This window comes from Choristoneura fumiferana, chromosome Z, assembly GCF_025370935.1.
Source record: "Choristoneura fumiferana chromosome Z, NRCan_CFum_1, whole genome shotgun sequence".
NCBI lineage: Eukaryota > Metazoa > Arthropoda > Insecta > Lepidoptera > Tortricidae > Choristoneura > Choristoneura fumiferana.
Genome location: NC_133472.1, coordinates 12,273,586 through 12,297,194, shown reverse-complemented (window position 1 = coordinate 12,297,194; position 23,609 = coordinate 12,273,586). Strand labels below are relative to the sequence as shown.

General features: G+C 36.6%; 1 protein-coding gene across 8 annotated transcripts in view; it reads left to right on the top strand.

The window, feature by feature from the left end:
* raw (NDT-like domain-containing protein raw) overlaps nt 1-23,609 on the top strand; it is a 100,743-nt gene that overhangs the window by 23,454 nt on the left and 53,680 nt on the right. For 3 of the 8 annotated variants that reach the window (XM_074086920.1, XM_074086945.1, XM_074086899.1), the window contains exon 2: nt 17,320-17,777. The exons of 2 other annotated variants lie outside the window; for them this stretch is intronic. In XM_074086920.1, the coding sequence (XP_073943021.1) occupies nt 17,491-17,777 (287 nt within the window). In that variant the 5' untranslated portion in view covers nt 17,320-17,490. Of the gene's footprint in view, nt 1-7,629; nt 7,649-17,319; nt 17,778-23,609 lie in introns of those variants that run through there. 3 more of the 8 variants (XM_074086936.1, XM_074086910.1, XM_074086930.1) reach the window with 2 other exon arrangements.

Genomic DNA, 23,609 nt, shown 5'->3' with positions numbered 1-23,609 from the left:
TCTTATCACGTGCCGAAATGGCAAGTTTAATAAAGATTCATCGCTTTATCTTCGATAATGACGACCTTCCATATAAATTTTCATCCCCTATTTCACCCCCTCACAAGTCAAATTTTCAAAAAAGCTCAAACTAATATCGATTTACTTCTTATTAAGTGCCTTAAAGCTAAGTTTCATGGTTTTATATTCGACAGCGACGAACTTCCACCTTATAAACTTTCATCCCCTATTTCAACCCCTTAAAGCCTCTTTTTCGCGTTAAAAGATAGCCTATTCTTTCCCAAGGTCTATTCTATATTTGTACCAGATATCATCAAAATCGGTTCAGCGGTTTAGGCGTGAAAGCGTAACAGACAGACAGACAGAGTTACTTTCGCATTTATAATATTAAGTATGGATTAGTATGGATTTTGACATACCTACAAACCCTCAGTGGCCGCTTTTTTCCTATCTATCTCTCTAATACCTGTGTACAGGTAAAAGTGAAAAGGAGTTTAACTTTGCCTCCAGGTCCCTCAAAAGCATTGGTAGAATTGGCGAGAGACTAGAGTGGACCCCTTCGGGAACTCGTGCGTTCTGGTCTCTTGCCAAAGCTATTCAGGGGAATTTCTGCACGCCATCTTTTCCGCCTCTACATGCGGGTAACGATTCGTTGGCCCACGACGCAAATGAAAAAGCCGATCTTCTAGCTCTTTGCGTTCAACTCGACTTTGGATGACGGGGGACACACGCCGCCGACCATACCGCGGTGTGAGGGCTGTATGCCGGATATCCGGTTCCACCAAAACTCAGTGCGTAGAGCACTTCTCTCCCTCGATATCCATAAGTCGAATGGGCCCGATGGAATCCCCCCGATAGTGTTGAAGACTTGCGCTCCTGAGTTGGCTCCGGTTTTAACGCGTCTTTTTCTGCTCTCCTACTCTTCTGGCGTAGTCCCGATCTCATGGAAGTCTGCTCTGGTCCACCCGATACCTAAAAAAGGAGTCCGCTCCAATCCATCTACCTATAGGCCAATAGCCATAACCTCCCTGTTCTCGAAGATAATGGAGTCTGTTATCAACGACCAGCTCCTTCGGTACCTAGAGGATCACCAACTTCTGAGTGACCGACAATAAGGTTTCCGTAGCGGCCGCTCGGCTGGTGATCTTCTGGTTTACCTGACACATCGTTGGGCACAGGCGATTGGGACAAAGGGTGAAGCATTGGCTGTTAGCTTAGATGTAGCAAAGGCCTTTGATCGGGTTTGGCACAAAGCACTCCTCTCAAAACTTCCGTCTTTTGGGCTTCCCGAGAAATTATGCGGATGGATCGGCAGCTTCCTAACGGACAGAAGCATAAAGGTCGTAGTTGACGGCGCATGCTCTGATTCCATGTCTGTGAATGCTGGTGTCCCTCAAGGCTGTGTGCTATCGCCTACGCTGTTCCTTCTGCATATCAATGATATGCTGCCAACTGGCGGCATTCACTGTTATGCGGATGATAGTACGGTTGATGCTTTTTACACCGGCTGCGCCAATATTTCTCGGGAAAACGCCATAGAGTGCCGAAACAAACTTGTGTCTGAAATTGAGACTTCCCTTAAAGAAGTTTCCGAATGGGGTCGACTTAATTTAGTCCGTTTTAACCCCACAAAGACACAGGTTTGCGCGTTTACCACAAAAAAGTCTGTGTTTGTCGCATCACCTCTTTTCGAAAGCACTTCCCTAGCTACCACAGCCAGTATCGGAATTCTTGGTATTGACATCTCGAGTGAAGTCCAGTTCCGCGGCCATTTAGATGGTAAGGGTAAATTAGCCTCAAAGAAGCTCGGCGTGCTCAACAGATCGAGACAGTATTTCACTTCGGCCCACCGCCTCCAGCTTTATAAGGCGCGGGTTCGCCCACATATGGAATACTGCTCTCATCTGTAGGCAGGGGCTCCCCAGTACCAGCTTCTCCCTCTGGACCGCATACAACGGAGAGCGACTCAAATAGTCGGCTGCCAACGAGTTTCTGATCGACTTGACTCTTTGGCGCTGCGTAGAGATGTAGCTTCACTGTGCATCCTCTATCGTATGTACAACGGGGAGTGCTCCGAGGAGTTATTCGGGTTGATCCCTGCCGCCGCATCCTTTCGCCACCGACCTACGCGACAACACTTCCATCCTCACTATTTAGATGGTTGGCGGTCTTCTACTGTGCGTTTTTCCAGAAATTTCCTGCCTCGCACAGCAAAACTCTGGAATGAACTATCGCCTGCGATATTCCCGGACCGATATGACCTTCAAGTTTTCAAGAAAAGAGCGTACCTACTCCTACCTTAAAGGTCGGCAACCCACTTGTGACTCTTCTGGTGTTGCAGGTGTCCATGGGCGACGGTAATAGCTTACCATCAGGCGATCCGCCTGCTCGTTTTCCCCCTATACCATAAAAAAGAGCAATTCTTGTGTGTGTGTGTATATATATATAATATCTCTCTCGGTCTCGGAAACGGGTCCAACAATTTTGATAAAATTTGGTATGTTTGGGTTTTCGGGGATGACAAATCGATCTAGCTTGGTCTTATCTCTGGGTAAACGCTTGTTATCGAGTTTTAGCCCGAGAAAAGCTCGGTCGCCGAGGTACATGTTCTTTAATGTCCACGTAGCATTATTTTGCGATTGCGGTGACCGTATGTGACTCTACATGTGATCCCACTTGGTGTTATCGCAAAAACGGAGGATAACAATTTTATTGCAACCATGCGTAAAATTATAGCAAAGGTTAATTTATAATCATATTATGGTTATTTATTCGTATTTTTTCTTAACTAGGTACGGATATTTTTTGCACTCTTTGTGCTCACGGCTAGTCGGGAATCAGTCTTCACTTATCCAATTTGATATTAGCCTGAATACCATAATGGTTAGCGTATATTAATATTAAATTTATCTTCTCTTCCACTTCTCTTCCATAAGATGTTGACTTTACCCATATAACTACAAAAGCATGAAAGGAAGGAGATTATACAACTAACACTAAGGAATTGCAAAATGTATCGTGTAAGTCAACGCTGCGTTGTGAAGGGTTTAGTTAAAACTTTGAAACCGTGCTTCGCCAACGGACATTTTCCTACGATGACGGCATCACGATTCACGACGTGAAGGATGTTCGCCTACAATATCAGATCTCAATTCAGCAGTAAAAGTGATGACTGAATACACCCGGACGTAGTCGACAATTTGTATAGTTACCATCTGTAGTATAATAGATAGTACAGTGCATTAGACTTATGATATTGCTTGACAGCTCTATGTAGCACACTTAGCTAATATCCTGTGTTAACGTAAAAAGCAAACGCAGCGGAAATATCGCAATGTGATCTGATTAAAATTTATGTAGTGCGGTGTCGTCCTCAAGTGTCTGTTCTGTTGCCAGCTAGCTTTATTGCCAGGATGTCTTGAACCCGTTCTGTACACGAGAGCACAATGGCTCGCGATACGCTACAAAGCGTGACCTCGCATGTCCATTGTACAGAATATACGCGAAGATATGAGTATACCCATAATATACTTAATACAAACTGAGTTTAGACGAGTCCTGTTCTTGAATGCCTGTGCCCGTTTCGATAGTTTTGAATCGAATAGAGTTATTTTTTGAACAAATATTTTATAAATTTTCCCTTGAATCTACAATATAAAGGTTTCTAGTGTTAAAGATTTTGATAAGTCAGTCAATCAGTCAGGACTTTTTTATATGTATAGATAGTATAGGTACATATATGTACAGTCTACGGACCCAAATGTATGTATGTATGTAAATACTTTATTGTACATAAAACACAAAAATAATACATAAAGAAAACAACCAAACAAAAGAGCACAAAGGCGAACTTATCCCTAAAAGGGATCTTTTCAAGCTAACCTAAACAGGGAAGGAAAACTTAAAGATAGGCGAACAGTAATTTATGCACAGTGAGAAGAAAAGAATAGGTGTATAACATATAAATAAATACACTTAATACAATACAATACAAAGACTCTTTATTGTACACCAGACATAGTAAGCGATACAGAAAACAGATACAAAGAGAAAAAAAAAATTACAAGGTGAGCAATAGGCGGCCTTATCGCTTAAGAGCGATCTCTTCCAGGCAACCTTTTTTACAGAAAGAAGGAAGGACACAACAATTAGTATGACAATACTAATAATATGATGTATATACATACATACATATACATAAATAATATAGGTACTTAGTTACCACTTACATTGAACACGATACCCACATATACAATTATGAATAAACAATATATATAAATAAAAATAAAAATAATACGATAACCTACTTCCACAGTTTATTCAATCTAAATCCAAATCTTTGGTACCTAGTTAACTTTTGGTCGGGTCGGTGAATCATTGAAGCCACTTACTTCCTCTTAAAAAAATACCAAGCTGGATGGATACTAAGCATTATATTAGTCAGCTTCCGAAGAAGGTAACGTTCAAATAGACTTTTCTCAGAAAAATATCAAAAGTAGGTATCTGTTTAATTAGTTTTATAATTTATCTTAGAAGAAGCCTGTTGATGTAACATCGCTGCATTGAAAGCAGTATACTCGTAGTGTGGTAGATATGATGTCCATGAAAGCAATTCACGCCAACGAATTGCCTTCCCGTGCTAACAGGCCAAGCAATGTACAGTTAGGCTAAACGTGCCGAGGTTTATATTGAATTGTTCCGCACATCCCGCCGGTCGTTTAACACTACAGAAGTGAACGGCTGGTGGCCACACGCCGCCCACTGCCCCAGCGGCAACGCCGGCTCGGCATCCGTCCTGCCGTGATTGATAAACCAATTGGCATCATTGTCGTGGGAAATATGGGACTCGAACAATAAACTAAGAACTTGCTTACAACTCCTTCAAAGTAATAAGAAAATTGGAATGTAACTCAAAAACTGCAATGAATGCGAGTAAGCGTTGACGTCAAAACGTAACCGAGTCCAACTTTGTTGTTGTTACTTTTTTGAATGCATGTATCTTCAGGATAGGATATACATATATATAATAACACATTTTGATAGAGGCTCCGTACTTATACGACGACGAGTATGCGGCAAACATTCTATATTAAGTTTTGATCGACTATTACATGTTACCTAAGTATTATAAAGACTGTGCAAGTTTTTCGTTTACATTCATTATATAGTATGACGCGGTCTCTGCAGTAATGTAAACTCTGTACTCGACCCAATGTGAAAAATATTCCCTTATGGCCTAGGCCGCACTACTGCTAAACCGCCGCTGTTTTTAACCGCGTGACTTTGTGAATCAAGTAAACTAATGCAAGCGGCCGCATTGGCGGTTTAAAGTTTACTTGATTTAAAATTTAGCCGTAGTGCGGTTTAAACGTAAAGAAGAAAATGCTAAGTTCTCGCAGACTAAGTTGCGGGCAACAGCTAGTTTATTATCAGTTAATAAAGTTAAATTTATTTTTGTGTAGATTTAAAATTCTATTTAATCTTCTTTGTCGTTCAATACTTTAATTCCAACGACGCGTGACCTTAAACTTGCCGACTAATTGGAGTACATGACATCACTAGTCAAAAACATAACTAACGTCATCTCGTTTGTATTCAATCAATAAGGCATTGCATTCAATTATTGCTAAGCACTTGTCTGTAGCTGTGTCTTGAGTAGTCATGGCCATGTATGTAGGTATGTAATACATAAATCCCTTAATTAAGCAATTATCTATCTATGCCCATAAGCGGGGCTCAAATAAAACTTCAGTATAGCACGATTATGGGTAGATTAATAGTCGATGACGATTGGATCAGAGTAGTTTCGGCGCGGACGCTTGCGTTGAGCGCTGTGGTCGGTGGGAGACAGCCGGTGATGTAAGACCGGCTGGCTCCGGCGGTGATGTCAGCGCGCCCACGCGGCGCCCCCGCCCCCGCTCCCTGCCACTGACCCCGCTGCCCCGGCAAAGCCTTCCGCAAGCCTAAACTAACCTATCCAAACCACACGCGCGAAATAACAAACTAATTACAAATGTTAGATCAACTAACAAGCCTTTTTGCTGCCAGCAAAACGTCTGATCGTTAACGATTTTCTAAAATTAAACTTTTTGTTTGTTTTTTTTTTGCCGTGATTTGTATCATGTCGTTTTACGGGACATTGCACCGATCATTTTGGGAATGTGCGCGTTTAGATTTCTGCACAAAGCCTCTGATGCTTCCTATACGTAAATGGATTTTTCAAATTCTTAATTTATCATAAATAACCATGCCTTTCCACAGACTAAATTATTATAAGAGTTTGCCTGTAAATTCTGTATAATTTTAAATATTGTTTGCCGGGCTTAGACAGACAATACCAGTACAAGCGTATCATTTAGCATAGTTTAGAAGTAAATACCTACCTTTGATAGGGGGGCGGACCATTTTCAATACAATCGAGATCCTTTGCGACTCTACCAGTATAATAAACAAACAATCATATAAACAATATTAATTTAAACTCAATAATCTTCAATATTACGTCATAATAGAAATATTAATTATTATTGACTATCATTCACTGTCTAAGCGAAATTCTAGACAAAAACATGTTTTAGTTGGTTTTTCATTGCAAGTTTTCACAGCACGCTTCTTTTTTTGGAAACTTAATATTCGTAATAATAGTCTTTGTAGACGATTAAAAAGCAGCTAGGTATGTTTCTCTTTATGACTACACCGATCAACCTAATAGTAATCAATAGTAATCATTAAACACACACACTTGCGATGTATTTGTCAGTGTCCTTTAGATGTACGATTGTCAATCGACATTGATGTGATTGTTTACCAACTATTGGCAATATAGCTGTTAACAGCGCCACGGAACGACTCAAGGTTAATGTAAAAGGTGTTAAATACCAGTATCGTTGTCCAATGTGTGTTTAAATATCATATTAGTATTATGTGGCCGTATCGCCGATACTCATTGCCGCAATGCATTCGAGCGGAGTGCCCAGTGCCCGCCAAGTAGACCGCAACTAATAGCTATAGTCTTAAAGATCCTCGTTCAACTAATCTTATAATTGTAATCCATTCTACCAAGTCTAATTCTAAAAAAGTCTTTTGTTTCTTGTAAGGTACTAAATATTACATACAAATACCAGTGGTTAAAAAAGACTGAGATTTAGGGAAACAATAAAGAAAACATTTATTAGGTACGCTTCGCGATCTAAAACTTGTTATTATTATTGAAAGTTATTTATTGTTGAATTAAACTACACTAACTGAACACAATTTTATTATTATTAAGTCACGTAAATTCGTAGAAAATATTTATAAAGAAATTAAATTTTAGGAAATAAACGCAGAATAGAGAAATTTGGCTTTTTTTTCTTGACTCAGTCAAAAATGAAATCTGGCTATTTCAAAAATATGATTACAACAGCCGTTTTACGAGTTTGACTGGAATATTTAACAAATATCTAGTTTTCTGAAAGAAAAATCAAATTTATAGTGTTTGTATAAAGTATTTCGAACCAGATGGGTCAACGACCCAAGAACCCTTGATCTCAGGTCTTTGTTTTATCCACCCGTGAACATTAAACAAAAACAACGGGATAATCTGTGAAAGCTGTCACCAAAAGGATCTTCTGTACTCGAGAGCAATGACAACGTGTCGGATAAGTTTGTGAGGAATTGGGCCCGTTCTCAGTGCTTTTCACTATAGATTCGAATAATCAGTTTAATAATATATTTATTTCTTAACATTAAACAAATAAAGTAGAACGGTGGAGAAAACTCCAACTGCCTTATGAATAAAATTGGTAATTAATTATTTTTGAAGCAATATACTTCCTTGAATTGTTCCTGATTCGTCGTGTTCCTGCTTCGTCGGATTCCTGATTAGTCGTATTTTAGATTGTGTAAATAGGCTCTGTATATTAATTAAATTGGTATGTATATAAGTATCATATCATCATTTTTACTAACGTGTCTTTATTTGAAATTGTTGATATTGTTAATATTTCGTTTTAAATATTAAATACGAAAGTGGAGTCACGGTAATTGCATAGTTTCATTTGATATTGAAAATACGACGAATCAGGAATCCGACGAAACAAGAATCCGACGAAACGGGATTACGACGAATCAGGAACAATTCTTGTACAAATTCGTACCAAGAAGTCAATGAATGAAAGTCGATACTGTATTTTTTATTATCTTATCTTATTATAATAAACTGATTTATGTTGCTTCTGCAAATCTGAAAATTATTATCCGTAAAAAATAAAATTCAAATAAATACATTCCAAAGCGACATAGACAAACGTTAGCATGTTTTAGATGAGTATAGCGCCATCTACCGAGACAATAAAAAACTAAATTACTTCAAACTTAGATACAAATTGGACAAAAGTTACACGAGTTTATTAAAAAAATATTGTATCTAAGTGAAGTAGGGTAGGGCCTGGTTAAGGGTGCATCACATCATGTGATTTTTAATTACCTGAGGCCGTATTGTCGAACGTTTCTGATGCTCGCGATCGCAACCAAATAACAGATTTCGCATACAAAAACTGTTATTTGATTGCGATCGCGAGCGTCAGAAACGTTAGGCAGTACAGCCTCTGGTCCCAATAAGTTTAAATAATAGTCAGTGATTCGGAAAGACAAAAGCCTTTTATCCCGAAATATAAAGCTTTGTAGTCCTTTTTAGAGCACTGATGAAAGGCTTTTTAAAAACCTCAAACCTAGTTTTAGCTCAAACCTTTTCTAATTAAGCTTTTTTAATACCAAATATTAAATTTATTACTTAGATCTAAAGAATAATTTCAAATTTGACTTTTCTCTTTTATTAATTATTTTGTTCCCAGTTAGGCTCGGAAGATTGGATGCAAAAGGTCTTAGTTGTCTAAAAGCTATTTGAGTCTCAAATTTTTTGGAAAGGGACTTCCAAGTCTTTCAAGAAAGTTTTTTTTTTATTTATCGTCGAAGTTCTTACATACAAATGGGTTTGGAGGCTAAAGAGGTTTTTAAACTTTAAACGTTGTAGAAGTCAAGAAACGAGGCGGGTGTTTAAAAAGGGGTTAGGTTTGAGTTTTTTGGAACACTAATAAAATAAGGTTAGTATTTAAACGCACAGGAACCAAGGACCCATGTTTTATCAAAAAAAATTACTGCAAATTATATTCGTGGCGTACCGCTATTTATCTTAAAGTAAAGCATTTTTATTATTGCACAGCTATAATGAATCAATGACTAACGCACATCATACCTTGTAACTTTTTTTAAAAATATAGCTTCTATTTTTGCACATCAAATATATAATTACCTATCAATTTATTTTCATCATGTATATACTTTTTAAGTTTTTACATAACCAGCACTATAATATTTTTCACCTATGATGAGTTCTGTGACATTTCGAGTTTGAAAGTTTTAGAGATGTACCATTTATCGAGTGAACTATCGATTTTTCTACGAGTTATTAGTGCCTATTTTTGGAGAAGTTGCATTATATTAAAAATATATATCGTCACTACTTTGAAAAAGCTGGTATCTCTAAATCGATAATCTTTCCGAGTGAACTTAATGAACACTGTTTTAAGGGTTAAATTTGTTGACGTATTGATTTGAGATACGAGATTTTTTCAAAGTAGTGACAATATATATTTCCAGTTTTCCGCCCACCGGGACACCGTTTTTTCGTTCTCGCTCAGAATAATCCCTCAAACGAATTACAAACTCCCGACTCTAGGAGTTCAAAACAGTCTTTTTAGACCGTTTCGGCATTTTGCCAAAAAATAACAACAAACCTAACGAGAAACAGTAACAAAAGTCAATAACAATAATACTTATCACGCTATTATTACTTGTGTAATAATAGCGTGATAAGTCCCGTTTGTGGTATTTTGACTATAATAATAACAGAAATTAACAATAACGAAATACAATGCAAAGAAAATGCAATCGAGACTCGTATACAAGGCAGACGCACTCGTACTGACAGTGATACTGACAAGCACTGGCCACAGGAGGCACAAGATGGCTGCGGCCGTGTTCCAATAGCCGCGTTTACAAAATCTTGCAAGTTTTGTTTAAAAAATTAAACTATCTAAATGTTCATTGTTATTGAATAATGCAACGCGGCACTTGCCGATAATGTTGTGTCACGTCACTACTCTGTTCCGTTTCACACATTGCGTAATTTAGAAAAATATTATTTTTCTATCGTATTCGATGGAGACTATTTAATGGACACTGATATTGCTATATATAATTAAAATGTACAGTTTTAAATTTTTATGATTATTTTGCTTCAAACTAGAAATTATTTAAAAAATATATTTTGCGAACATAGTATGCGTATGCGTAATTCGGAAAATTTTCAAGTGTCACAGAACTCATCATAGGTGAAAAATACTGTAGTAGGGGCCAAATTGTTTCCTAAATAAATAAGGTTATGTTGGTTCGCCGGCCGCTGCCGCGGCGCGCTCGCTCGGTACGCGCGTTGTGGTCGCAATTGTACCTAACGCTCCTCGCTCCGCTCGTCGTCGTAGCTAATTTTCCGGTGCCAAATTGTCAGTAAAAGTTATTTTGCTATGAGAATGAGTATCTCATCTACGCACGCTCTAGTTAATTGGCTGTGGAGTCAGTATTTTTGCTGTGCAGTCAGTATTTTTGATGTGATTGTAGTATTTATTTTGTATAGTTTGTGTTTATGTATATTTTCGAATTATCTGCAGTACTAGTTTTTCTAAAAATTTAGTTTATTTTTATTGAAATAATTTAATTTATGTACAAAGGTATATAAATGATGAGAATACATTGATAGACAATTATTTATTTGATGTTCAATTAATAATATTCCTAAAATAATAGTCCTATGACTAACTTACGTACCTACTTAACTACCTACGCAAAGCGATTGTAATAAAATATATTTCTTCCCTTACAAAAAAAATATGACGTCTGCTTGCCATGCGAATAACAGTAGTTTAATTAGGTACTTAATGAACGTTTAAATTTTAAAGTGGTTGATTTTATCAGTGCTGCTACGACTGGCAGAAATCAAATCACCGCTACTAACTTTGTGGTTAGGTGCTTTACTTTCTGATTGACCCTCTAAGCAAGACCGACTGACTGACACTCAACGACAAGCACCTAAGATTGTGACAAATGATGCCAAACTGAATTAAAAGAGAGTAAGGTTGGAGATACATAAAGACACATCTATCCATTTCTAACATTTCTTTCACTTCCGACATTTTCATCTATCTTGACACTAATCAGATAACATTGAGAGCTTAATTGTCACGTGTCTTAGAAATAAAGAAGTATTTATTTATTACCTCACGTTATTTACGAGGTGCACAACAAGCGCATATTACGTTTTAAGAATAATGGAAAAATAATTGAATATTATAAGTTTCTTACTTAAATCCAAGAAAACAAAAACATGGTCTCCTGTTTTATTCTAACTGATGAACCTGTTAATTTTAAACACGTTACGGTTAACAAGTTCTTAAAACGTAGTGTTCAAGCATGGTTAAGAATAAATATAGATATGTATTACTAAATTAGCCGAGAAAAAGATGCAGAGGGATGAGACAAAGCTCTTTGAGTATTGTAACGTAATAAGTATTTATAACCTTCTTAAAATAGAAGTGCTTCAGTGCGAAATAGGTAGATTGCATTGCATGATTTAAATATGAATGTTAGAGCATGTAATCTACGTAAACTAGAATATCTACCGAAATATGTGGTACCAAAATGAACCAATATATACGGTAAACGCACATGGCAGTATATTTTACCGAGTACACTTAATGAGTTACCGTCTGACACCTGTAATAAGATATATTATGTGACACCAGTTAGATGTAAGCAAATCGTTAAAGCTGCTTTTTTGGCGTGCAGTGTGCTCCGCAATAATAATTTCAAGTCTTGTAAGTGATAGCATGGCGGATGGCTCGCGTCTGTGATCGAATTTAGCTCGACATGTCACTGTACACGGTTTCGGACGTGAGTTGTCCGTTATGTTGTCATTTGCAATGTGTGAGTCTCACGGTAGTTTCATGTTCAAAATGTCAAGTCTGTGTCTGACCCAAGATTTTTCATAAAATGAGCGATTGACAGCGGCAGATAAAATCTGTTGAGTTTTCGCCCGCTGATATGAAATTCTCTTTTGTAAAATTATTATGGTTTATAAATAAATAAATAAAAAACACATCTTCATCCCACACATAGGTACACAAAGTTGACGAGACTTTATTACACCAGTAAATATATTTGTGGCATTATCTGGTAAAAGGTACCTTGTTGTCGGTTCTAGTTTCCGAGATAATCGCGCTTGAAGTAAAATGTCGAAAAAAATCATTTTTTCTTTTTTTACTCTATATTAATAAGCAGGGTCTAAATTTTAATTTGACAGAGACACAAGTTTTAAAATCGATTTTTATGAGTTAAAACATCCCTTAAAGTTTAGTAAGAAAGGTACCTTATTGTCGGTGCCGCTCTTGAATGCTTTCTGTGCGCTCGGTATCGGTTTGGAAGACGTGTCGGACGTCGGTACTTTGTCGGCGCGTCATCATGATCATCATCATCCTAGCCTATACTTCCCACTGCTGGGCACAGGCCTCCTCTCAGAATGAAAGAGCTTGGGCATTAGTTCCCACGCGGGCCCATTGCGGTGCTTGTCGGCGCGTAAAAAATGACAAGAATCATCATAAAATGCGTTTAATTAGAGTAAGGTAAATCATCAATAACTGGCCACCCTTAGGCGGTAGCCAGTTAGGCCCTTATTACACTAGCGATTTGCGGGCGAGTTGAAAGCGAGGTGAGCGCGCAGCGAGTTCGCTTCGAGCGCGTAACGATTTCACCGCGAGCATGAAACGATATCGCCGCGAGCGCGCAACGATGTCGCTGCGAGTTCGCTGCGTTAGCGCCGAAGACGCCCTATTTATTATACGAAAGTCTACAATATGGCGTTTTTGGCGCTAAAGCAGCGAACTCGCCATGCGCTCGCAGCAGCGACATCGTTGCGCACTTGCGGCGAAATCGTTATACGCTCGCAGCGAATTCACTGCACGCTTGCCTCGCTTTCAACTCTCCCGCGAATCGCGAGTGTGATAAGGCCCTTATTGACGATTTACGCCAATTTGTCTTTTTTTTATTCGACTGGATGGCAAACGAGCAAGTGGGTCACCTGATGGTAAGACATTACCACCGCCCTTAGACACCTGCAACAGCAGGGGGATTGCAGATGCGTTGCCAACCTAGATGCCTAAGATGGGATACCTCAAATGCCAGAAATTTCACCGGCTGTCTTACTCTCCACGCCGAAACACAACAATGCAAGCACTGCTATTCACGGCAGGATTAGCGAGCAAGATGGTGGTAGCAATCCGGGCGGACCTTGCACAAGGTCCTACCACCTGCTGGTCTTTAGAGATTGATTTATAGTAATAATAATAACGATTAATAGTTACAACTACAAATCAAAAGCATTTTTTTAGATCTTATTCTTAACTATGTCACTAAACATTTTTCGTCCGACAGTAAGGTACCTTTTATAATACGTTAATCATAGTGTGTTGAGACAAAATTATAGGTTTTTGGTAAGAGTTTTAATACTACAATGTTCTTAAATTAAGACTATTAAAATTAATCGTAAGTTATTAGTCGTTTTCAAATGATATCACTTCATAATCACTAAATATTTTACCACCGACGATAAGGTACCTTTTAGAAAATATATAGTGATTGTACAAACTTTTTACTAAACTTTATCTTGAATTTTGAGACTGAAAAAACTAGTTTTTTAAGATTTGTTGAGTTAATTTGGTCTCATTTGGCTATGTTTTAGCGTACTAAATATAAAAGTTTGTTGATTTTGACTGTTTAATTACATTTGTAAACAACAAAGTTATTTTTGTTAAAGTATTTTTTTTTCTATAATAAACATCGTTAATTCAAAACGGAGTAGTTCTTATTTAGTGTCCAATTACGCATAATATTTTTTCCTTCGATAAAATCCAATGGAAATATACTATAAATGGAAAAAAATGTAAAAAATCCATCAACCTTTTTTTTTACTTTTTGCACTTTGGCAAGGTAAACTATAGGAAAACCGTTGTCCAATTACAAAATTGTTCTTGAAACCTGAAAGCCCGTACAATCTACTCCTCAAATAGCATGTCATCTATGTAACTTCCAACAATAACATACTTTTATTGGGTGTATAAGTTTGAATTCAATTTTCTCATAATCACCTTTTCTGGCTTTTGAGCTTCAACATTTAAAAAAAAAATATCTTTTAAACCTACATGCATGTTTCTTACATGGTTCGATAGCTAAATGTATGTAGATTATGGGGATATCAATAACTCAATACCGACAACAAGGTACCTTTTCCCAGATAACGCCACATTTTTGAACCTTTGACTATTTTTATTCTTGACAGTAAAATCAGCAGCAGAAGTGAAGAGATGTTGTGTCACTCTTAAAATGATTAATTTATAACACACGCTACACTCTTGCTTAAGTAATAAGAAGGTGTGTACGCGTACAACGACTCATCTACTTCTGATACTGACTGTACAGTTCATAAATACATACAAATCGTGACGTTTTTGCCCAGCAATAAAAGTTGTCGTTAGTCGGTAACTTAAACTTGATACAGTCGCCATTATAAATATCGGAGCTGTCTAGATGATCTAAAATATCTGAACATGCACTTACGCTGTTGATAATACATTCCTGTTCAGATATTTATGAGCTCCTAGACAGTTCTGGTGTTTATAAGTAAGATATCGATTGCACCTACTTCGAAAAAAGACATGTTTAGTGTTTTTTTTTGTCAAATTATAATGTCAAATTTTACATCTCTCTCAATTCGCTTATACACACACCAATATTTTGTGGCTTACGTAGTTTTCAATTAACTTTCACTGACCGATAAATGTGCTGCCGTCTCTGTTTGTTTTGTTCAAATAGACGGAGACGGCATCATATTTATCCGTCAGTTAAAACTAATCAAAAGGTGGTGAAACAGACCCTTAGAATTTAAAGTTGCCCGAGGAATTACTTCACTACATTAGAAGATAATATTTCCTAGGTGCTTGATAAAAAAATTGGAGACGGCTAATTTTGACATTGTTTAACAAGAGATCTTGACGTTTTAACCGACCTCAAAAAAAAGGAGGAGGTTATCAATTCGGTTGTATTTTCTGACATGCAATAAAATTGGACCTTAGGATGGTAAATGTGAGCTAAATCTTTGGTCGATTATTTGTATGGTAAAGAAATACTGACTACGTACTCGTAGTAAATAGATATAAGACATCGAGGAAACTCGTCAACTACTTATACATACATACCTACTATAAGATTACATTCTCGCCTATTTGTATGAGTTATCGTTATCGATTAATTACCATCTTTTTTAATTCACGGTTTACTTTGGAAAGTGAAAGTAACGTTAAATATTGACTACCTAGTTAAGTTTCACATTTACCTGTCATAAATCATACGCTTATTCGATAAAAGATAACTTATCAACGCAGTAGGTACAGTCGTGGTCATAAATATATGAACGTTACAAAAAGTTAAATACCTATATTCCAATGACAATAAGTCAATGTACCTAGTACCTACATATACAATAATATAAGGTGTTAAATTAATAACTGAAAACCAGAAAGTAGTTTGCTCAGAATGGAGAGTAGAATCGATTACACTATGTTTTAAATTAGGTTGTGTTTGTGTTTTTAAATCCCTTTGTTATAGTGCCCAGTCTAAAAGTTCCGACTGCAACAGGCGCCAATTAAGTATTTTAGTGAGGTTGCATACTATTTCTATAATTTAATACTGGCTGGTTTACTGCCACTGTGTGATTTTCTTCTAAAAACGTCAATGCGCAACTGAAAAATACAAATCATGAGTGTAGAGTTAAAAATGAAGTATAATTAATGACTTAGCAAAACACACGAATATCTTTTCAAATAATAAGGTATTTAAAAGTAAATTCAATCAACTAACTTAAAATGAAAAAATATTTTTGGGGTGTCTGAGGTTTTCAGTTATTTAATTAACACCTTGTATAGGGCGTTAAACATGAAAAAAAAAACTATTTATACCATGTAAAAGCCTTACCATTCAGAAATATTTGACAGAAGCTAAGATTTTCAAAATTCTTACATTTCAGGCTGTTGCATTAAAACAAACTAAGCTGAGCGAGGAAATTACAGTGTTTTATTTTATTTTATTATGTCAAAAACTGAGCCTGAAGGATCAGCAGCCCTATCAACTGTCAACGGCTTATCATCGGTTTTAAGGGCGCCCTGTATTTGACCCCATGGCTGTATATTTGTGATCTCGAGACGAGAGTAGCTAACGGCGTTCGAAAATACCACAGAAATATTACAAAAGTTCTCGACATCTAATGATTATTTACTACACCAGTCCCCTAGATAATTTGGCCCCACTTTTAAATGGGAACTATATTTTCTGTCACTTAAATTTAGATCTGTCACTTAACTGCGATACCCTAATTATTAAGTATATCTATCCCTAAGAAGTATATTGGTCATCAAATTAATCAAATCTGTCTCTAAGTATGAGTCATCAAATTAATGTCAACCTGTATCCTAAATTATAGTTTGATCATCAAAATCCGATCACCAAAATAAAAGATCTGTCACCTAATAAATAGACCAGTTCCTTAATTCGATGCTTCTACCTATTCTACTAAGGCAGGTCTAGTTAGGTACGACGACGACCGAAGCGAGGAAGAGTAAGTGTTAGGTAGAACAGCTGCGACCCTCAGTTTGATGATCAATATTATTTTCCAGTGATTATAATAAATTTTTAGGAAGCCATTTCTATATTGTTTGGTGATTCAGTTTAAGTGACACATCTCTTATTTTGGAACCCAATATAATTATTTGATGATCAATATTATTTCCGAGTAATTTTTAAATAATATTTAGGTACTAACAGTTTTAATATTATTTGGTGATTCAATTTAGGTGACAGATCTACTATTTTAGGAACAAATATTATTTATTAGGTCGCCCGAAAACGCATTTAATTGGTGATCAATAAAATCATACCCTTTTAAAATTGGCCCTAAAGCAGCGTTTCCAAGTTTTCCACCAATAATGTGCGAGGATGTGTTGCGAGGAATGTGTTTTTCCTTGACCTCAGCTAAGCTGTTTCCACCAGAGATGTGCTGTGCGATGCGAGGTAAATGAAGCATTTCTATTGGTTAATGAAAAACACATTCCTCGCAACACATGGAAACGCAGCTTACATCTTTCGCGATAATAATATTTAAAATACAATTTTATTCGTAAGGCTGCAATATACTGTAGTGTGCAAAGTTTTAAATCACGAATAAATACCAGCTTGCGGCGCATCACTAGGATGGATGTACAACGGTGACTAACTTTAAACAGGACAGTGCAGTGTGACACCATAAACATGGATTCGAATATACACTAAGTGCAGTGACAGTTGTGTTCGAAGATGGATGGTGCTGTGTTAACCCCTCGTAGCAGCCGTATTCGTACACACTTAAAGAATGCAGCTAGTGCTTTGTGTTCGAGAAGTCATAGGAGAAGTGAGGATATGTCTGCCGCGGTGTCTAGTTCCGCTCGTCCTCACACTTACCCTCGGGCGACACCGACCAAACGCCCCGCCTTGTCGTGCGGCATTGAGCCTTGGGACCAGCACACCCCGAACTTAGAAAATAGTGAACCCTTACCTGTAAACACTGCCCAGTGTAATGGAGTCGTCAAAGGAGCTTTTGCCAGGTATGATAATTCATTTTACATTTTTTTTTATTAAAATTTTACATTTAATGTATTTATTCCGATAAGTAAACTAATTTATGGATACATACCTACACGCATAGTATGTATACGTTTATAGATACAGGCCCATTTGGATCATTTTGTAATCTAAATAAAAATAATACAAAAAGTATGTTAATCAAGTGTTGACGATAAAGTACGTTTGATAAATAGACAAAATGAAGGAACTTAATTAAAAATAAAATATACTAAAATAAAAACTAATAAGCTAATAAAAACTGATAAAATTGTTCTAATAATCATTTACAATTTCGGTTGAAGTCCTGCAAACAGTTAGTTCTCACTATTAGAGTCTTCAGGGAACAGATGAAATTAGGGTAGATTATTTTTATTTATTAAATAAAAAAACAATAATAATAAAAAAGTCGAATGAACAACTCTTTGTTGTGGTCTAAAATATCTACACGAATAAGTAAGTCAAAATAAAGCGAATATACTGATGGTGGTAATTACTTGTATTGTATTTAAGTAACAGTTTTTGCTGAATATAAAAGCGAAAAAACTGGTTGTAATGACTTTCTTGTAATGTGAATAAAAGATTGGCCATTATATGACTGATCACAAACCACTGACGAAACCAATGATGTAGGTGTTGCTGAAGCTATTATATGTCATACGTGTATTATGTAGGAAATGAATGGCATACTCCCGTGCCGTGCGTTTCGTTGGGTCAACAACACCCGCATGACATCATGGCTTGTTTACCCGCAGGCGGGATAGAGGTGATTGGCTAATTAATTACACTGCTATGCCAATTGTTGATTCAATTTTGCTATTTGCATGTCATTGTCGCTCTCACATGCGGGGTGAAACGGTTAATCAGTTTATCTTCGCAATTTTTTACGCATGTGTACATTAGGCACTATTACGAGTATAATAAATAAATGGAGGATTTATGTGCATTTAAAGCATGGCGCGTAGTATATACTTAAGCATTTTGTGTTATGTATGATGCCCGTGTCTTGTTTTAGAAGAGCTGATATTTTGCGTTCAAACTAACACATAGGATCCGTAAGCGCAGGCGTTACACCGTGCAGGGTATGGGCAGACAGACGTCGTCGGGTCAACAACTTTAAATTACGTCAGATTCAAAAGCTTTAATGTCGTCACGTGCGATGAGTCGCCACGGAGTCAAATATCCCCTATTTGCGACACACTCGGCCGGCACTTTACTTTTGAAGTCGCTTTTAAAGGTGTTTTCAAATAGCGGCATTTATGTTTTAATCCACGTTAAGCTCTCTAATTCTGACCAACAAAGGTTTATTAGTCGTGACATGATGATGCCATGATTCCCAAATGGAGGACACCGAGTTAAGATCACTTTTATAACGCACCATTATTGCACATTTGGCAGAATTAGAAAGTCTTCCTTTTATTTGTCTCGTAATTTTCTCAGCGGATAACTAATTATTCAAAACTTTTGACAATTCACAAACCCCATTTTAATTATTTTTTTCATTTAAATTTACGGTTTCGCATTCCTTCAAGAAACCTCTATTCTATAGTTTAGCCGTATCCGTCCGTCCGTTGGCGGCTTAGCTCAGATACTGTTAATGCTAGAAAGCTGTAATTTTGCATGTATAAGTTAATCATGCCAACAAACTGTTAAAAATATACTTTAAAGGTAACCTGAAGATGCTTTTTATTTTCGCCTAAACCCGTAGTGAGTGGGGTATCGTTGGATAGTTTTCGAATTAGGATCCGTTTGCCAAATATTAAGATTTAAATGCTATTTTTTGTTAGATGTACGGTCGAACAAATTGAATCATGACCCAGGGTGGAACCCTTGTGGAACCTTTTAATAATCAATTTCACTATGATTTCCTTGGCAAAAGTATGAGATGTCAACATGACGTTAGTAGCACAATGGTTCCACCCTGGGACATGATTAAATTTTTTCGACTGTACGTGTCCACCCCTCCGCAAGCCACAAGCTAAACGTCTTTAAAAAATCTGAAAAAAAAAACATGGTAGTATATACACTGTGCGTGGCCGGCCAGCATTTGACCGATTTTTACTTGTAAATAATCAGATCACACCGTTAAAAATGTTTTTGAACATTTTGTGTCAAATGTTCTCTACAGAGTTGTCTCAAACAATGAAAACGTTCTACGAACATAGGTCCGAGTTTTTGCTAAAGTACAGATAACTAATAGTACTGCCAAAGTCCCTACAGTAAGACACAGTGGGATTACACTCACTCCTGTGTTTATTGTTTAGGATTTCCTAAGTCGACGAGTCATATAGAGCTATTATATTATAAAATTAATAAAGCCATTAAATACTGCGACTGCCTCAGCACATGCAACATGAACATTTGTAACGTGAATGCAATAAAAACATTTTAACAAAAAAATTGAACCGCTGAAAAAATTAAAAAGCAAAAAATAATACCTTTTTTGTTTGACCTTAATCTAGGTACTAGTTTGAAGTCGGTGCCTCAGCACGAACCAGGAGGAGTGATAGAAGCCCATCAGGTAGACGACTATAGGTCCACTTCTCCTGGCTAGTGCTGAGGCACCGACTTCAAACTGGTACCTAGATAAACGTCAAAACAAAAAAGGTATTATATTTTTCTTTCAGTTTTTTCGGCGGTTAAATTTTTTTGTTAAAAAGTTTTTATTTTATCCTTTTTCCACCCTTGGGGTATTTTTTTATCCAAAGTTATTTAATACCAACGTCAAGGTATCCAATACACCCTATCCAATAAAAAAATAATTATAAAAATCTGACTACTCTGTAAATAAAAAGTTATGCGTGGTCATACATAAAAAAATTACGCGTTGACTTGAGAACCTCCTCCGTTTTTTTTCGTCGGTTGCAAACTAAAATAGTAAAGCTTTAAAGTTTCACTTACCTGAAGAGGTGTGTCTTTTAAAAAAATTAAAAGGCCTAGAGTAAGAGGATTCCCTCTCATGCAAGTCATCTCTTATTGTATGTTCTGACTACACTGTAATTTCCTACCTATCAATCATCGCATCTACTAAAAAGAACCTCTGTACTTGTCTCTCTTGCCTTCAATATTTTCATCCAGAGTTAACATGGATCGTTATTTGCAATCCTTACGTCAGGTCTTCACATAGTCGTCCGTGCGCTTAGAAAAAAAACCCGGCCAAGTGCGAGTCAGACTTACATACTTACAAAGGCTTCGGGACCCTAAAAAGAACAAGAGGTAGAAAAGGAGCGTGAGCGTTCTTTCATAGCTAATTATCTATGTACAAGGGTTATTTTTATTTAATCCAGAATATGTCGGTAACTAGTGAGGTTAGTTTGACTGAGCACTCCTGTAATATTTTTCAGGATTTTTTACTTGTGTTGTGTTTGACAAATATTTTCATACATTGGACGACGTAACTACGTCATTGCGTCACAGGCGTGGCTATATTTTGAATCAAAATTATCATGAAGTCAGTGTGACCAGTGTCCATATTATCTTTAAACACCTTGGAAATAATTATTTTTTAATGTAAATGTGTTTATACATTATATTGTTGTTTTCTCATTAATAATACCAAAAGCGTGTACGAACAATAACCGTCAAGCGACGAAAAAATTGTCTAAAACATGTTCTCTGTTTACATCAAAAGAACTTAACTGATCGTGCCAATATATTTATGTATTCACCAATTTTGCGGTAAGGTGCAAGAGTGGATATGGATGCAGCTTTAAACTTCAGCCAAATCACAACCGTTAAGAGTACTAGCAGGTTATTTGTCACTGTGTATTACGATCGCTTCACTTGTTCGTAATGTTATCCATACCCATATTAAATACAACAATTCATTAATTAGCAGCCTCTGATCGCCAGCCACTCTGGTTCCGGTTTCGGCTAGGCTATGGGTAGAGTCGTAGTTCGTTATAACTTGAATAAAGCATGCATAGAGTCGTGAATTCGTGATGCTAGTGTTGTAAACAATCACGACTTGGAACTATTTACGTATCGTACGTAGGCAGTAGATTCTTCCTCTTTTTGTGTACAACGCGTTGCTTGCTTATTAAAAATATAATATTTAGTACACTACATATGTATTTCTAACCAATACAAATATAACAACCGATAAGCGATTACCAAACATCAATGATTTTCATTTCGTACACTTTGGAGCGGTCTTTATGCATACGCTTTGAATTTTTGTATATATGTTGTATGTTTTAACTATTTTAAGCCTTCTGATAAGTAGCAAGAGTTCATGAATGAATCAATCAATATGTACATAACTCATTTTGTTACTAAACTATGCCTTTTATGTCATTTTGAAGGTTTATTGTTATAACGCATTTAATTTTTATAAGAGCGCTTTTACTGAAGTGAAAAAAGGGTGGTTTTATTATGTTAATTACGTTTTTTGTTAAAAGTTTATGCTTGTAACATTTCTTTATTGTGTATTGGCTCTACTTTTTAATAGTTATCTTTATGTGTTAACTTAACGCATTTTTTATGACATCGAGAATTATTAATCGATACATCGGGTGTCGTTGGAGCCTTTTCGTATCAACGTCCGAACGGACTTACGTACGTAGTACGATAGGAATCGAGTATATGCAGTCGTGTATTTATAATAAACACTAGTGCGAAAGAGACGGACACCTCTCACTTGCACACCATGATGTCATGGTGTATTTTTATAGATGCTCGACCGCCTGGGTTGCTCGGGTGCTTGTAGTTTTACTATCAGTATGTATCAATTTTACGGTCACTGTACATTTTACAGATTCAAAAATCATTTTGTCGTATTTATAATGTGGTCCTGCTTTTAAATACAAGTTGAATACTCGTAGTATTGGAAGAGGGGGGAGGTGGCAATATGTCATTGATTGCGCCCAGAGATTGCTTGGGTAATGGCTGTCAATGTCAGGATAAGTGATGTTAACATTGTCGATGAAACTTCTGAGATAGCAATTGCGATAGAAAAATGTGCCGTTCCATCACAAAAAGTTGTGAATGTTTTTTTGTGTTTAAAATACCGATTTCCTAATAATGATTTAATTGGCATCGGTGGATTCTTGGCGGAACTTTTACATGTCCTTCCAGCCAGATGACTCAGAATGACAAAACCACCGCATAGTAGTACTTCCTTGTTGTCTTTCATGAATTACTTTCAAGAATTTCAAAATATTTTAACTACAAATTTGAAATTAATTTATTCTTTCTTTCTTTGTTTACAAATTTAAGTTAATTGATTTAAACTAGTATTTTCCATTATATCATGGCTTTATGTCTCGTAGCTAAACGAGTAGTTGGCGTTACATTAGTACATGCATACTGATTCTCCACTTTCGATTTTAATGATGAATGTAGATTTTACTACATGTTTAGTTAAAACTCATTTTTTCGAGTTTTTTCACAATTCCTCAATAATATACCGCACCTAGGTACTTGAACGACAAAATCCCCTAAAATTTACCGGCACCCAGGCATTGCAGCCTTTATGCAACGACACTACACAACGCATTTTTAATGCCCATGAGAGGGGTCAATAATAATGCTTAGTCAATGTAACCTCAAAGAAGCATCTGGAATCGGAACAAAATCAAAAAGCTACATGTTATTCACTAGTTAAATGTTAAAATAACAATAGGATAAAGAAAGGTATATGAATGAATACAAGCAAGTTCCTAGGTCAAAGATTGCACTTCAGCATGACCGGTTTGCTAAATACCTAATTAACCGTCTTTGTACGACTTAAATTAATGCCAGGGCATGATCTCATCTGCCATTTTACGCCGTTTGAGCTTAATTTGCACAAGTCATCCGTCACTCAATGATCTTCT